The sequence below is a fragment of the Mytilus galloprovincialis genome, chromosome 13, assembly GCF_965363235.1.
Source record: "Mytilus galloprovincialis chromosome 13, xbMytGall1.hap1.1, whole genome shotgun sequence".
NCBI lineage: Eukaryota > Metazoa > Mollusca > Bivalvia > Mytilida > Mytilidae > Mytilus > Mytilus galloprovincialis.
The window spans coordinates 13,729,886-13,746,850 of record NC_134850.1 but is presented as its reverse complement, the minus strand read 5'-3'; the positions used below and the strand labels follow the sequence as shown (position 1 = coordinate 13,746,850).

The 16,965-nt window shown below is 32.7% G+C and overlaps 1 protein-coding gene across 7 annotated transcripts in view; it reads left to right on the top strand.

Annotated features, from left to right (window-relative positions):
* LOC143057180 (basement membrane-specific heparan sulfate proteoglycan core protein-like) overlaps positions 1–16,965 on the top strand; it is a 188,417-nt gene that overhangs the window by 97,250 nt on the left and 74,202 nt on the right. For all 7 annotated transcript variants that reach the window (XM_076230436.1, XM_076230440.1, XM_076230437.1 and 4 more), the window contains 14 exons: positions 2,241–2,392; positions 2,869–2,936; positions 3,583–3,723; positions 4,225–4,410; positions 10,460–10,558; positions 10,743–10,826; positions 11,415–11,533; positions 11,870–11,981; positions 12,959–13,072; positions 13,752–13,879; positions 14,685–14,771; positions 15,554–15,618; positions 16,200–16,279; positions 16,727–16,867. In XM_076230436.1, coding sequence (XP_076086551.1) covers positions 2,241–2,392; positions 2,869–2,936; positions 3,583–3,723; positions 4,225–4,410; positions 10,460–10,558; positions 10,743–10,826; positions 11,415–11,533; positions 11,870–11,981; positions 12,959–13,072; positions 13,752–13,879; positions 14,685–14,771; positions 15,554–15,618; positions 16,200–16,279; positions 16,727–16,867 — 1,576 coding nt within the window. The remainder of the gene's footprint in view (positions 1–2,240; positions 2,393–2,868; positions 2,937–3,582; positions 3,724–4,224; positions 4,411–10,459; positions 10,559–10,742; positions 10,827–11,414; positions 11,534–11,869; positions 11,982–12,958; positions 13,073–13,751; positions 13,880–14,684; positions 14,772–15,553; positions 15,619–16,199; positions 16,280–16,726; positions 16,868–16,965) is intronic.

Here is a 16,965-nt window from a genome sequence, read left to right as displayed (position 1 = left end):
AAATAAAAAAGAAGATGTGGTACAAATGCCAATGAGACAACTTTCCAACAGACCCTAAAATTGGTGGATTTAAGAAACTATAGTAAACTGTAAATAAAAACAACCTCCTAGAGTCAGTTTTTAGCTCACCTGGCCTAAAGGGCCAAGTGAGCTTTTCTCATCACTTGGCGTCCGGCGTCCGTCGTCGTCGTTAACTTTTACAAAAATCTTCTCCTCTGAAACTACTGAGCCAAATTAAACCAAACTTGGCCACAATCATCATTGGGGTATCTAGTTTAAAAAATGTGTCCGGTGACCCGGCCAATCATCCAAGATGGCCGCCATGGCTAAAAATAGAACATAGGGGTAAAATGCAGATTTTGGCTTATAACTCAAAAACCAAAGCATTTAGAGCAAATCTGACATGTGGTAGAATTGTTAAACAGGTGAAGATCTATCTGCCCTGAAATTTTCAGATGAATCTGACAGCCCGTTGTTGGGTTGCTGGCCCTGAATTAGTAATTTTAAGGAAATTTTGCTCTTTTTGGTTATTATCTTGAATATTATTATAGATAGAGATAAACTATAAACAGCAATAATGTTCAGCAAAGTAAGATTTACAAATAAGTCAGCATGACTGAAATGGTCAGTTGACCCCTTTAGGAGTTATTGCCCTTTATAGTCAATTTTTAACCATTTTTCGTATATCTTAGTAATCTTTTACAAAAATCTTCTTCTCTGAAACTACTTGGCCAAATTAATCCAAACTTGGCCACAATCATCTTTTGGGTTAGTAGTTTGAAAAATGTGTCCGGTGACCCGGCCATCCAACCAAGATGGCCGCCATGGCTAAAAATAGAACATGGGGTAAAATGCAGTTTTTGGCTTATAACTCAAAACCCAAAGCATTTAGAGCAAATCTGACATGGGGTAAAATTGTTTATCAGGTCAAGATCAAAAGCCCTGAAATTTTCAGATGAATCTGACAACCCGTTGTTGGGTTGCTGGCCCTGAATTAGTAATTTTAAGGAAATTTTGCTCTTTTTGGTTATTATCTTGAATATTATTATAGATAGAGATAAACTATAACAGCAATAATGTTCAGCAAAGTAAGATTTACAAATAAGTCAGCATGACTGAAATGGTCAGTTGACCCCTTTAGGAGTTATTGCCCTTTATAGTCAATTTTTAACCATTTTTCGTAAATCTTAGTAATCTTTTACAAAAATCTTCTCCTCTGAAACTACTTGGCCAAATTAATCCAAACTTGGCCACAATCATCTTTTGGGTTAGTAGTTTGAAAAATGTGTCCGGTGACCCGGCCATCCAACCAAGATGGCCGCCATGGCTAAAAATAGAACATGGGGTAAAATGCAGTTTTTGGCTTATAACTCAAAACCCAAAGCATTTAGAGCAAATCTGACATGGGGTAAAATTGTTTATCAGGTCAACATTTATCTGCTCTGAAATTTTTAGATGAATCGGACAACCCGTTGTTGGGTTGCTGACCCTGAATTGTTAGTTTTAAGGAAATTTTGCTGTTTTTGGTCATTATCTTGAATATTATTATTGATAGAGATAAACTGTAAACAACAATAATGTTCAGCAAAGTAAGATTTACAAATAAGTCAACATGACCGAAATGGTCAATTGACCCCCTTAGGAGTTATTGTTCTTTATAGTCAATATTTAACAATTTTCATAAAATTTGTAAATTTTTACTAACATTTTCCACTGAAACTAATGGGCCAAGTTCATTATAGATAGAGATAATTTTAAGCAGCAAGAATGTTCAGTAAAGTAAGATGTACAAACACATCACCATCACCAAAACACAATTTTGTCATGAATCCATCTGCTTCCTTTAATATTCACATAGACCAAGGTGAGCGACACAGGCTCTTTAGAGCCTCTAGTTATAATAAGTGTCCTTGACATGACAAAATGTAAAACAATGCAAGCTGAAAAAATTCTTACATATGGTCTGATTTATAACACAACAACAAATGACATGCAGCAACTAAACACAGCTACTAACAAGGGACAGACACATACATATTGTGGCTGGGTGGAACATGCTTTTAAGCACTCTACCCTCCCCTAATCTGAAACAGTAGTGTAATGCACAATATCAAAACAATTTATAAAAATCAGTACAAAATAGCCTGATATATTAGAATGGCACCAAACATTTTTAGTATTTTATGATTTTTTTTTACACACAGATTTTGTGTATTTAATGATTTCTATTTATCCCACAGATTTAGCCCCACCTGTGAGATTGATCGTAGAGATGGACAGGTGACATGTACTGCCTGTGCTCAAGGTTATGAAGGAAGACGATGTGAGAGATGTGCCAGGGGTTACGTAGGAAATCCACAAATTGTAGGAGACTATTGTCGAATCAGTGATGGTTTGTAATATTAAGACTGTTTTTAATATATTGCCTAGTTAATACAATTTTTTTGGATATTGTTGCTAGGGGAAAAATTTAGAAACTTTCAGGACAATAAATTTTAAATTGATTTTTTTTTTGGTAAATTTTTTTTCTCAATCCATAAAAACATATACCAATCGGAAGAAATGAATGTATTCATTATTATTTAATGCCATTTTTTGTAGATTTAGTAACCATAGATTTGAATTTTCTAGGAATTGCAAATTTACTATTAATAGGAATATTTGTCAAAACCATAAAAATCAAATATCCTCAAACATTTGTCAAACAGGCAAGATTTCCTCAATCTGCAGAAAGTGAAAATAAATCATTCCTTTATGAAACATTTATTTTTAAATTTGAATGCCTACCTGTCATTTACAACTTTACATCTGTGTTCCATGGACTCATTCTCCATTTATTACATTTTGTCATAAACATTTGTTTTCCAGAGAGGTGTGACTCCAGAGGAAGTTTAAGTCAACTACCAGATTCTGTTACCAGACAATGTACATGCAAGGTAAATTTGTTTTAACATTTAAGGTTGTAAATTTTGCCACAATGATTTTATCATTAACTAAATATAAAAATAGTAAGATGTGTTTTTACCTAATGAGACAACAATCATTCATAGTCAAAATAAGGTAGAATTTAGCACCTATTGGTCTTTAACAATGAGCAAATGTATACTGCACAGAAAGCATCGAAAGCCCTGACATGTCAAATGTAAATAATATAAGAAAAGCCTGATTCATGCAGTAAAAATATTGAAGGAAAAAAATAAGTTTATTAACCTACAATTTCATGTTTACCTTAATCTTTTTGACAAGTTTGGTTTTTGACCCCAAACCACTTAACCTTGATCTTTGGAGAAGTTTTATTTCACTTTTCACAAAACTATTAACAATACAAATCAATATGAAGACTTAACATGTTTATATTTTTCACGATTTTGTATTTTTTTGTCATTATTTTGTCATTTCCTTCTAACTTTACATTTGTATTATAAGATTCTGGCTGCCATAATTGGCTCAAAATGAGATATCTTGGATCTTACATGTATATCATTTGTCTAAAAAACCTCGAACTGCAAATAAAACTTGAATTCTAATTTTGAAAACACAAGATTAGAATACAGCTATCATTTTATCATCTATCTCTTTTAGACAAATGTGTATGGAAGGAATTGTGACCAATGTAAACAAAATACATTTTATCTGAGTGTAAACAATCCATATGGCTGTGTCTCCTGTTTTTGTATGGGTGTGACTCAACAGTGTACCAGTACCTTCTGGCATAGAGCTCAGGTAAGATAGGTCTGACTCAACAGTGTACCAGTACCTTGTAATAGAGCCCAGGTAAGATTCTACAGTAGCCATTATCAGTAGTATGTCTGATTGGTTAACTACAAGCAAACTGTATTCTGTTTGGTTAATATCCAGCAATCTATATTTAATAGGGGGAAATCTGTTAATTTATATAAACGAGGGAGGACTGTATAGCCAGTCAAGGTTGTTAAAATCTTCCATCATCAACTTATATAAATGAGTATCTAAAATTCATTGATGAGTTAATGAAAGAAACCTAATTTTATTCATTGATGAGATGTACAAAATGTATGAATTTTGCAGGCAAAAATTTTAGAATTTGTAACTTATTGAACGCTTAACTTGTGGTTTACTTTACCCACAAAATCCATGGAATTTTAAATTCTTTGAAAATTTCAAAGAATTCACAGTATATGCAATGAATGCAAAATTGAATTATTGTCAGGTAAATGGTTTTTATGTATGAAATATATTTGATAGATTGGAGCATCTTTCACCAGAGACAGACAAGGATTTTCATTGGTTGATATTGCTCAGCGACAAGAACCAACCACAGATGGTTTTACAGTGAACAGCAATGTCAGAGAGTTGACCTATAGAAGATTTAACACACTACCACAGAGAGTATATTATTGGTCACTGCCTCAGAGGTTCTTGGGTGATAAGGTAAATCTTTGTTTGTCTGTTTATTCATTTTGATAATGAATGGGCTGATAACAAAAATTTATATTTTGTTTCATGGAAAAAATTAAACATGGTTTATACAAAATTCTAACATGACGTCCTTCAAAGGCTTTGAGTGTAAACCTGTGGTGAAATATCATTGGCGGATGCAGGAATTTTCGAAAGGGGGGGTGCTAGCCCAGGGCAAAGGGGGGGTGCCGGGGGGTGCAAAACATATGTCCCGATTCAAATGCATTGATCGGCCAAAATAAAGGGGGGGTGCGGACCCCCGGAACCCCCCCTCTGGATCCGCCACTGAAATATGAATATATTGTTTTGGGCTGTTCCAATCGTACTCCCACATCATTTTTCTTTTTTTTATGAATGAGCTACCCAACGTCATAGAACGATGACGTCAGAAAATAAGCATTTTTCGGGAAAATACATGCTTGTGAAGCCGAAAATCATCACCACTTGGAAACGTAAACAAACGATATTAAAATGTGTTATTTTAGCAATTATTTGTATACATTTAATATATAAATATAATTGTCATTTAGATTCATCCAAACCTATCGAAATGCCCTTGCGAAAATAGTGCAGGATATCACAAGATTTCCCCAGGATATCACAGGATAATCTTGAGAAAAATCACAGGGCAATCTTGAGATATCCTGATCCTGAGATAGGGTCAAACATGGGACGGTATTGGAACAAGGATATTCCAGGGATATCCAGGGACCATCCAGACCATAAATTTCCTAGTAGAAAATCCTGTGATAATCCTGTTCTCAGGATTCTCAGGTGACCTGGTCTCAGGAAATTATCCTCATGTCAGGATTTACAGATTTGCTTGCATTGAGTTGGCCCTGGGATAATCCTGGTATATCCTGTGAATATCCTGAGAATGTCCTTAGTTCAGGACCAATAAATGTCTTACATTAATTCTATAAGAAATTACAAAATTTGAGTAAAGTCCTTTTTTTTAATTTTTCTATTGCAAATATTTTCTTAAATTAGTTTAAATCCATATTCCTCATTCTAAGCAAGGGCGGATTCAGCCATTTCAAAAAGGGTGGTTCCCAACCCAGGATAAATGGGGGTCCAACTATATGTCCCTTTTTAAATGCAATGATTGTCCAAAAAAACAACAAGACCCCTCCCTTTAATACGCCACTGAATGACTGATAAGGTATGTTTGCCCTGGTACACAGGGGCTCGTTAGTGAGTCGCATGAGATCTTACTGTCAATGGCGGTATCTTATGGTTTTTTTATGTAGGTTTGTAACAACCGCCATTGACTGTTTGAATTACATTACATGTAGTTAGGCAGCAACCATTTAATTTTTGCAGGGTGGGGGGCTATGGATTTTTTGGAAAATAAAGTTTGTTTCTAGTTTTTGGAGAAAAAAATAATTTGTTTTTGACCCTGAGAAAAAAAATATGTTTGTTTCACCCTCAGCTGCAACTACATGTAATGCTAAAATTGAAAGAAAAATTGTTTTTTCGACCTGTTCGATACATTGTTTAAATGCAAAAAAAAAAAGGTTTTTCCGAAAAGCAAACTTGTTGGCCAATTTTATTAATGGCTGTTCATATTGTTAAATTACCAATAAAAATGGTACACCAGTGGCGTATCAAAGGGGGTTCCCTTTTTTTAGAACATAAAGTATGAACCCCCCCCCCTTTTCAAAATGGCTGGATTCGCCCCTGTTACCCTACCCAATATTAAAAATTAAATTATGCGTCAGATATATAAAAGGATACATGAAAAGTTCTGCTTCTTTCTGTAATATGTTGCTGTCTGTTCTTCCAAGTAGTATTGCTGAATAAATAACTGAAATCTGCATGGAATCATTCAATCCCCTAAAAGTATAAAAAAAAATCCACAAAGAATCAATTGTTCTAAGACGTTTAAAAGCAGTACAATCAATAAAAATGTTGTTGCCTGTTTATACAGTACATCGGAAGCTGTTACCTTAACCTAAGGAACCGAATTCATTTACAGCCCCCCCCCTTTTTATCCCCTGAACTTTAAAAAGATTAAAAAAAAACTAGCTCAGGGTTGACTTTGGCAATGGTAGCCCACAGATTAATTGTTTTTGGCCCACATACATAGTCCTATACAAAAAAAAGTAGAAATTTAAGTAGCCCACACTAGATTTTAGGGGCCAATGGCCCGTGGGCCACTGCTAATTTCATACCCTGCTAGCTACTTATTATTCACTAAAGAACCATTCACACAATTCAATATTTATAAAGTTTACGTATCTACCAGTTATACCCGTTATCATATGTGAAAACAATTATTCATTTTGTTTAATTTATGTAAAAATTATTTTTCAAAATATGCTTTCAGACTTTCTGATGTTGCTTTGCTCAAATAAAAACCAAAAAAGAATAATAGTTCTTCAATAAATTATACTTTATAATAATATACACATGTCTGTCATGTTAAATTAAATTTGTAATGCACTTATCTGAAATCTTTCTGTCTGGAAATGTCTTTTTCGGGTTTCCATCAGCGTAGTCTCCATTTTGGTGACGTATTAATCAAGAGTGCACTTACGCTCACATTGAGTTGACAATCTCGTCCCAAATTATATCGGCCAAAAGTTGATCCGTCACCGTACCGGTATTGTGAAAATAAATCAAGGATGTCGCAAACAAATATTTTTTAATATGCAGTTTTTTATGAAGTATAATAAAAATAATCTTTAGTTTGAACGGAACATGGTACATGCGAATGAACAAGTGCCGAAGTGGAGTCACCATCTAGGACGGTATATTTAGGGCCGAACTGTTCAGACCTGTTCAGTACAATTACGAAAAACCGCGAGGTCCTACAATTTGTTTACATTTTGCATACGTTGAGAAATCTATCATTGCTGTTCATCTGATATTTTTTCTAAGTTATTTATATGCCGGACGACAATTAATAGAAAGGCACATACATAAACTTGGAGAAAATCAGAATTTACATCTGTAGGGAAAGCTAGGAAGGGTCAAAAGATACCAGTTACAAAAAAATGTACCGCCACCGGCACTGTAAGTTCAAAGTTCAAAGTTCTTTATTTTCCAATTAAGGGCCCCTAACGGGACATAATGACAGTTACAACTCTGATTCTAAACACACATATAATGAAGATAAAATTAAAATTTAGCTGTATGCACAATTACTTCAAAAAGATTTGTCTAGTTTAGTAAAATGGGAAGAGGATTGGCAAATGTTAATCCTGAGAAGTGTTATGTTATTCATATTTCTAAAAAAAGTAAACCTTCCACTTTTGATTATATATTGCATAATCATATTTTAGAAGCAGTAAAAGACAGTAAATATTTAGGTGTAACTATAAGCCATGATCTTGATTGGGGAACACATATAAACAATATTACTTGTAAGGCAAATAAAACCTTAGGTTTTCTTCTTAGGAACTTAAAAAACTGCACACGTAAGGTTAACCTTACGTACACATCACTTGTCCGTCCGGTCGTCGAATACTCTTCTCCTGTCTGGGATCCGTACAAAAAACAACACATCACTCAGGTTGAGCAGGTACAGCGTAAGGCAGCCAGGTTTGTCTTCAATGATTATAAAGACAGATCACCTGGAGCAGTTTCAAATTTAATAAAATCGTTGGAATGGGAAAATTTAGAATTAAGAAGGAAAAAGGCTAGATTAACTATGCTTTATAAAATAAATTGGGGGTTAGTTGAAGTTCCTAAGGACAACTTAACAATATCTGATAGACGCACTAGGGGGAAACATAAATTTAGGCAAATATCAACAAATAAAGATTTCTATAAATTTTCATTTTATCCTCGAACTATTTCGGACTGGAACTCACTACCTGAAGCAATAGGTATGTCAGACACCCTGGAATCCTTCAAAAGTGGCATATCCACTCTAACATTTGAAGGATCCACAGCAACTTATTAAACTTTAAAGCCACTGTACATAATGTATATATGTTATTGATAACGATTTTTCTTGTCATATTATTTTTAAATTAAGTCCATATGTACATAGCACACAAGTTCCGGGAAGTTTTACACTCCTACCTAGGAGTCTACTCCCGTATTCGGAAGAAGAAGAAGATGATAAATAAAACCAAACAACTCTGCATATCCGGCAATGACAAAATTATGTGTGTTTCAACACTTCCAAAATAGCTGGAATGAACAGAACAGAACAGAACATATTTTATATCCAATTAAGGGCCCACAAGGGGCATACAGAGCATACATGAATAAGGAAAAAGACTATTGATTTGCATAGATACATCATGTACATAGATACAAATGTGATTTTTTTATTGATGTCATTTAAATTATGATCTTAACCTGCTTTAAATAGGCTTAGTCCAAGATTACTCTGAAGTACAGACAACAGTGGCGGATCTAGAAATTTTCATAAGTGGGGGCCCACTGACTGCCTAAGAGGGGGCCCGTTTCGGTCATGCCTCAGTGATTCCCTAGATAATCAACCAAATTTTTCCCAGAAAAGGGGGTCCCTTACCCCCTGGGCTCTCCCTAAATCCGCCTCTGGACAAGCTGGGGTGTAGCCCCAACTTGTGGCCCCGTCTTGCAAAACTGCCATTGGACATCAGAGTAATCCTCACTATGCCAGACAAGCTTTCTTGGACACCCTGCTGTTTTTATCACAAAAATCTCTGACTTTGAAATACTGTAAAACTGAAACTCGTTATGCTTCCTGAACAGGGAGATCAGCAGTAACTGTGTAAATAAGTTAACTGTCAAAATATGTTTAATATTTTTAATTAACACCATAATTTGGGTATTTTAAAAATGTTTGACAAAAAAATTTTTGTTTCTTCCCCCTATTCTATCACCCTTCACAAATCCTTGCCAAAAAAACTTATTTAATTTAACAAACAACAGTTAATTTCAGTCCCAAAGATATTTTTTATTTGAATTTGTGATACAGATTATATTATTTCTTAAGTCCCAATACCAGGAATCATTAAGGATTTTATTTCAGTTTATTCATTCAGGAAGAAAGTGTAAAGTTTCTGAAAGTAGGATGAATGTTGAAGGAAAAGTCCTGACATATCCTGGTCTATATTATATTTATTTTTGAAAGTCTTGAGATATCCTGAGAATTCCCCTAGTTTACAGCTTCTTGATTTGAAAGTCCTGACATTTCCTGAAATTCTCCCATCAACTTTTTCCCTAAAAAAAGGGCTAAATGTTTTACAGGATATTTTCAGGATTTCCCAGGATAATCTTGAGATATCCTGGTTAAAAAAATTGTCAGGATTTATTTCTGCAAGGGTATGCTATTATAAATAGTTTAATCATGCCAACCCGTGGTAAAATCACGATATATTCAAGCCCCCATGAATTATTTCTTAAGTTTGACTCAACATATTTAATATCTACATAAGACTTATAAGTAAAAAAAATCCCAAATAAAGTATGAGGTCAAAGAGCATTGAAATTAAGCCAAATACAGCTAAATTAATCTGTTCCTGGCATAGATAAAGTATATCGAGCAATTAAAAGCTTGGTGAACATTTAATTGATATTATCGCTATTTTGTGCATTTTTCGTTTGATCTTTTTTTGTGATATTTTTCATATCATGCTACTCGCTTGAGATGGAAAAATTATTGCTAGAAACTAAGCAGGCACGTGGCGTTGCTAACGAAATTGACATGAAATTGACAACGTCCTCATAGGTAAAATAGCGATAAACAGATTATCATTAGTCATCTCAACTCGATTGCCTTTCTCGCTTTCGCCGTCCCGGCTCAAGCGAGAAAATCAATCTCGTTGAGATGATCAACGATAATCTATAAATAATGACATTATCAAAATGACTGACATTTGATATAAAGCTTCACGTGAGATTGTTACCTGTGATGTTCTCCTTGAATGTGACATTTATTATAAAGCTTCACGTGAGATGGTAACCTGTGAATTTTGTTCTACTCGAATGCAGGAGATCTTGTGTTTTAACTTCTGCCAAGTCTAACCAAAGACTTATTGGATGTTTTTAAGAAGTTTATTTAATTATCTATCTATTACAGGTGACATCTTATGGTGGAAATCTTAATTTTGTGATCAGCTATAGACCTGGACTGGATACTAGCCCACAGGACACTGCTGCTCCACTGGTAGAAATAAGTGTAAGTGGAACCAGTTCAAAATCCAATTTTGTTTTCATGGACATTACAAAAGCTTTTCTCTATTTTCCTGGTACGGTAATATAACACATTGCGTTAAAATAAAATCAACAGCATTTTCAATAGCGATCATTACCATAATATGGTCTTTTCAACTTGTGTTTTATATTAAGATTTCTGTTTTCAGGGAAACGATATAACATTAGTTTACAAGGACAAGACTGCCCCAACATCAAATACACCTGCAGTATACAAAGTGCCATTATATGAGGTAAATTTTCAGGAGGTCTCAGTACTTTGAAAGAGGATATTCATGAATTTTAATCTACTACAATAACTTTTTATTTGGTTAAAATTGCTTTTGATATTTTTTTAGATTTATTGAGAATTAATTTCATAGAATGCATGAATTATGATCATTATAGTAAGTTGTTTCTGACATTATTTTATGATCATTATAGCAAGTTGTTTCTGACATTGTTTTATGATCATTATAGTAAGTTGTTTCTGACATTATTTTATGATCATTATAGCAAGTTGTTTCTGACATTATTTTATGATCATTACAGCAAGTTGTTTCTGACATTATTTTATGATCATTATAGCCTAAGTTGTTTCTGACATTATTTTATGATCATTATAGCAAGTTGTTTCTGACATTATTTTATGATCATTATAGCAAGTTGTTTCTAACATTATTTTATGATCATTATAGCAAGTTGTTTCTGACATTATTTTATGATCATTATAGCAAGTTGTTTCTGACATTATTTTATGATCATTATAGCAAGTTGTTTCTGACATTATTTTATGATCATTATAGCAAGTTGTTTCTGACATTATTTTATGATTATTACAGCAATTTTGGACAAGACCAGATGGAGAACCTGCCACCAGAGAATTCTTATTGATGGCTCTAGCTGATGTTAGTGCCTTACTGATTAGAGCTACCTTTACAAGAGACACAGACTCAGCAAGGTAAAAACTAATGGCATTTCACATTTGTTTTATTTTTTTATTGAGAAAATATGGGGTTTCCCATAGCAAAACCTGGGATAGACGTTGTGTATAAAAAATAAACACCAAGGATTTTGCAATATTGTGGGGAGGGGGATGAAACTTTAAACACTGGTCAAAATTTTGTTACTAGATTATCTAAGAAATGGTAAATAATGCTTTATACAATATTTTTAAACTCTCATTATTTATTTGATGGAATACAAATTTTAGGACAATATGGAAAAATGAAGTTAGCTTGTAGCAACATGGAAAATAGATTTTAAAACATTTTAATATTTTAAAATTTGATTGTAGTATCCGTGATGTAATTATGGACATAGCAGAAGACAGGGATACCAGATTAGACAGGGCTTATGCTGTAGAACAATGTGCTTGTCCAACTGGTTACAAAGGATTGTCCTGTGAAGTTAGTGAAAATATGATAATGATGATATACCAATTATGATGTATTTTTGAACCACAATTTTTAAATATTTTCATGAAAATCTTCAATTTTATATGCAATTCCAAAGTCTGCACATAAGCCTTTATATGCAGACTTTTGCAAAATCATGAACTCATACATCCACGAAAAAACATTTTTTCCTCAATTCTTGAAAATTGATACCCTTGAAAATAAATAAATCCACTGTATATGATTTGAATTATTAAAATTATCTAGCTAAGATTGTATACTCTCAATTTCAATACACACACCAATAGGAGAAATATAAAAATAACTGATTAGAGATATAAAAAATCTATGAAGAAAAGGAAATATGGTGAGTATATCAATTAGACAGCAACCCAATGACAAAACTTGTTTTTTTCAAGATTTATTTACAGGATTATGAATCAATGCAGTTTTATTTTGATAACCAATTTAAATTTTTGTAAGCGACTTATTTTTGAGACTTTCTTGAACAGAAACCTAACACAAATATAAATTGCAGTGAATATGTGAAACTTCTGTCTTCTCTTTAATGTTCACATCAAGAAAATAAATCACTGCATAGTTTGCTGCTAAGGGCTTCAGTTTAAATGTATATTTGAATACCAACAGCACAGCTGTAAATCAACTGTATTTTAATTGGTTGGTAAGATAATCATTTCTTAAACAATAATCAAACAATAGTTGTGTTATGAGTGCCAATGAGACAAATCTCAATCAAAGTCACTATTTGTAAAAGTAAACCATTATAGGTTATAGTAAGGTCTTTATCATGGAGCCTTGGCTCACACCAAACAGCAAGCTATAAAGGGCCCCATTCAAACAGGTATACCAACATTCTAATCTATATATAAAAAAACGAGAAACACTTATGATCCACATCAACAAACAACATTCAATGAACATCACAACATAGAAAGACAATAAGTATATATATTTGTATAATTGTTTAGGATTGTGATAGTGGGTATACTAGGACAGGAGGAGGATTATACCTCGGGTTATGTGAACCATGTCAGTGTAACAGACATTCCAGTGAGTGTGACCCAGAGACAGGAACATGCAAGGTAGGGCCAGGTTACATGTTTTTACTGTGAAACTTTTTTTTATCTTAAAATATGTAGAAGTTACCTTATAAAGATTTATGTAAAAAAAAATCAATTGTTATACTTATGATACCATGATGTTGAAGTAGAAAAAAGTAAAAAGTGATTTAAAAGTCAAGGCTGATATGCATATTACCACTGAAGTTAAGATATCCAATAGCTATAGGAAACAGACATGTAGAGTTGTCTCATTGGCACTCATACCACATCTTCCTATAACTATGTTGTAGAAAAAAATCTGTCTTTTCGGAACAAATCTTAACTTAACAGAGGTTAAAAATAATTCAGAATTTGAAAATTCTGCTATATATTTCATAGAAAAATATATTTTTTACCAAAATTCTCCTGAAGTTTAATTTCTTGATGTAAATGAGTGAAAAGTCTACAGTTTCTTGCAATAATTGAAACATGTTTGTCCTATGACAGTACATTGAATAACTTTTTTTATAGTACAGTAATATAGAATTTATCACACATTTTTGAAAGGTGTAAAATAACTTCACTAGCTGACACAAATTCTTCGGGTGCAGGATTTTTTCACTGTGTTGGTGACCTGCACTGGCTGTAATCTGCACTTTGCTCGGTTTGTTGCTTTTCACATGTTCATTCTTAATTTTATCACAAATGAATCTATTTCTAGAACTGTCAACATAATACAGAAGGTGATATGTGTGAGAAATGTGCCCCTGGTTTCTATGGCGATGCTAGAGGAGGATCTCCAACCTCCTGTCAACCATGTCCATGTCCTCTTACAGAATCTCCAAATCAGTGAGTATATGATCTTTCAACTCTTCTGGTAATCATTTGTATACACCATGTATTAAACCAAAAGATGTCCCATTGCTTATTTTATTATGACATATACAGTCGAATATAGTTCTCACCCCTTTTTATCCCCCAAAAATCTTTATTAATATAATTGATATTTAATATTAATAAAGGAAGTACTGGGACATCTTTTCGTCGTCCTTTTTGGGTTAACTATTTCGATTGTTTGATGGTTGAATTATGGTTAAAAAGAAATACTAAAAGGCAAACATTGTTTGAGAAATGATCAGTATAATGGCAAAAGATGAGAAATGTAGATGTAACAAGAACAATGATTTTTGTATGTGGTTTTGAAAATAGCTGTTCATTCTAAAGAAAATTTAAAAAAGATAAACAGTCAAATAATTGTTTTTGTAGTAAATGCTTGTAATTATATTTGTTGACCAGAAAGTTTTGAAAATTGCTTTTGTTGGAAGTTTGACCAAACACTTTCAAGATAAAAAATTATGTTAAAAGGAATTCACTTCATTTGAAATGCTTATGTGAAATATCTTAAATGTTGTAAAATATATAAAATACTGTAAAATATATAAAATATTGTAAAATATATAAAATATTGTAAAATATATAAAATATTGTAAAATATATAAAATAATGTAAATCAAATAAAATATTGTAAAATGTATCTAATGCTATTCTTAAGTAGATTATTGGCAGTACATTTGATTAATAGAGTTACTTAAATCTATTTAGAATTGTTTAATAGAGAATTATTTCCCTACAATTGATAAACATTTTACTTCAGATTCAGTCCAGTTTGTGAGTTATCTAGTGATGGCCAGGTGACATGTACGGCTTGTCCTGCAGGTCACACAGGCAGGAGATGTGAAAGGTAAATATTTAATATAATCAGGAGGGCGGAAGGACATATTTTTGGATGTTAGTATTGTATCTTTAGTTTTGAGTGAAATTCAAGATTTACACTTATCAGGAATCAGGAATTAAAGATTATTTTCTTTCTGGAAAGAATGCTTTATTTTTGGGAAACGCAGATTCAGCTAAATTTTTCAGTGAATTTGGGACGACACCACCACATCTGAACCCCCTCAAATCAATATGTTTCAATATGTGACAATAGGAGTAAAGTACTCAACTTCAATTACTTTGGAGTCATTGCTATTCATACATATCAATGTTTGTGGATTTCGAAGGAATTGGTTAATTACAAATCTAATCTTAGATTAATAGAAATAATTAGAAGATGTGGTATGAGTGCCAATGAGACTACTCTCCATCCAAGTACACATTTTCAATAGGCTTGTTTGCAGACACAAAACAATAGCAAAAGATATCTTGGAAAGTTTCAAGCATCTTTAGAAAATAAAGCTTAAAACATTGCTAAGTTACTTCTTCATTTTTTAAAACTTGTTGGAAGATGAGTAAAAGCATTTTAACCTGAGATTTTTAAATTAAATTGTAGATATAAAAAAACTTTATAAAAATCAAAGAACAAACTTTGGTTTGTAATTTAGAAATGTCATTATAACTGATAAACATTATCCAAACAACAAAATTTGCATTGCACGTCAAATAAAACAACTATTTAAAAGCTGAAGTTTTTCAGTTATTAATTTACTGGTTGCAAGACTGAATGAATAACCTTTGACCTTTCAGCTGTATACAAGGCTATACTGGTAACCCACTCAGACCTGGAGATTACTGTAAAATTGGACCAGTTGGTAAGTTAAAATGCAATTAAATTTAAAAAAATTACCTGCTATATAGTAATCAGTTGTTTGTACTTTGTGTTGTCTGTCAGAAAATCTTTTTGGAGTACTGCGGATTCATTTATTGTCGTGGATGAGGGAAAACTTGCATGTACTTGGATATTTAATTTAGTAGTTTTGATGAAGTCTATATACAAGCCTTTAGAAAATTTGTCATAATGGAAAACATTTAATTTTGTGGTTCACCTGTAACCACAAATTCCACGAAAATTTGCTTTGAATTTTTACATTGAAAGTTCACTAAAATTAAATATATCTCACATTTTTCTTAGAAAAACAGGAAGGGGGGTTGCTACCTGTAAGATATGAAGTGGACTTGTAAAAAGTCTATTCATTAACTTTATACTTAGGTCAATGAGGGTACCCCTTAATCTGTCTCTTATATCATGGATTTAGTAAGCGAAAAGTTTTTATTTTAATATTTTAAATCAATTATTGAAAATTTTTATGTAAAATTATCTCTAATTAAAGAAAAGATTTAAGACAGAAGCAAATATTGCCTGAATTATTTGCTATTATTATTTTGAAACCAGGACCAGATTGTAATTGTGACAGCAGGGGAACAGTTCCTAACACACAGTGTGATCCTAACAATCTACAATGCACGTGTAAAGTAAGTGACTGTATTCTTAGGACTTGTTGTCAAGTAACATTTTGAACCCCTCATGCTTTTTTCCTAGGCAATGCATTTAAATTTTGCCCACTTAATTTCAAAATTATTGTTTTTTTTGTTGTTGTTAAAATCTGTATATGAAGAGTTATATGATTGCTAATGAGACAAATATGAAGGACAGCAGCTGAATTATTAAGTACCGACTTCAAACTGTCACATGCAGAATGTGAATGGGTTAAACATCTTTGGACAGTGGTGTAACAGCACAACATAAGAAAAAAATCTGAAAAACAGATGGAAAGTTATTAATACTTATCTGATCAGAAAAAAAAGAAAAAAAAAAACCCAAATGACATCAAACAACAACAATAGATTTGTCATTAACAAGGTCAGCCATTCATTGAAATGTGTATGATAGTATGTAAAACATTATGTTCTTGTTTTCAGTCCTATGTAAGAGGTCTGCGTTGTAGTTCATGTAAAGATGGCTATTTTTACTTGGACCAAAGTAACCAACAGGGATGTCTGGCATGTTGGTGTAACGGCCTGACCAATCAGTGCTCTAGTTCATCTTACTATAGAGATGAGGTAAGTACGATACCAGACAAAACAGTGCTTTTGTTGCTATGGAAACATGCCTGTTATTTTTTATGTTGAATGTCATCTTTGTTTTCATCATTGTAAGG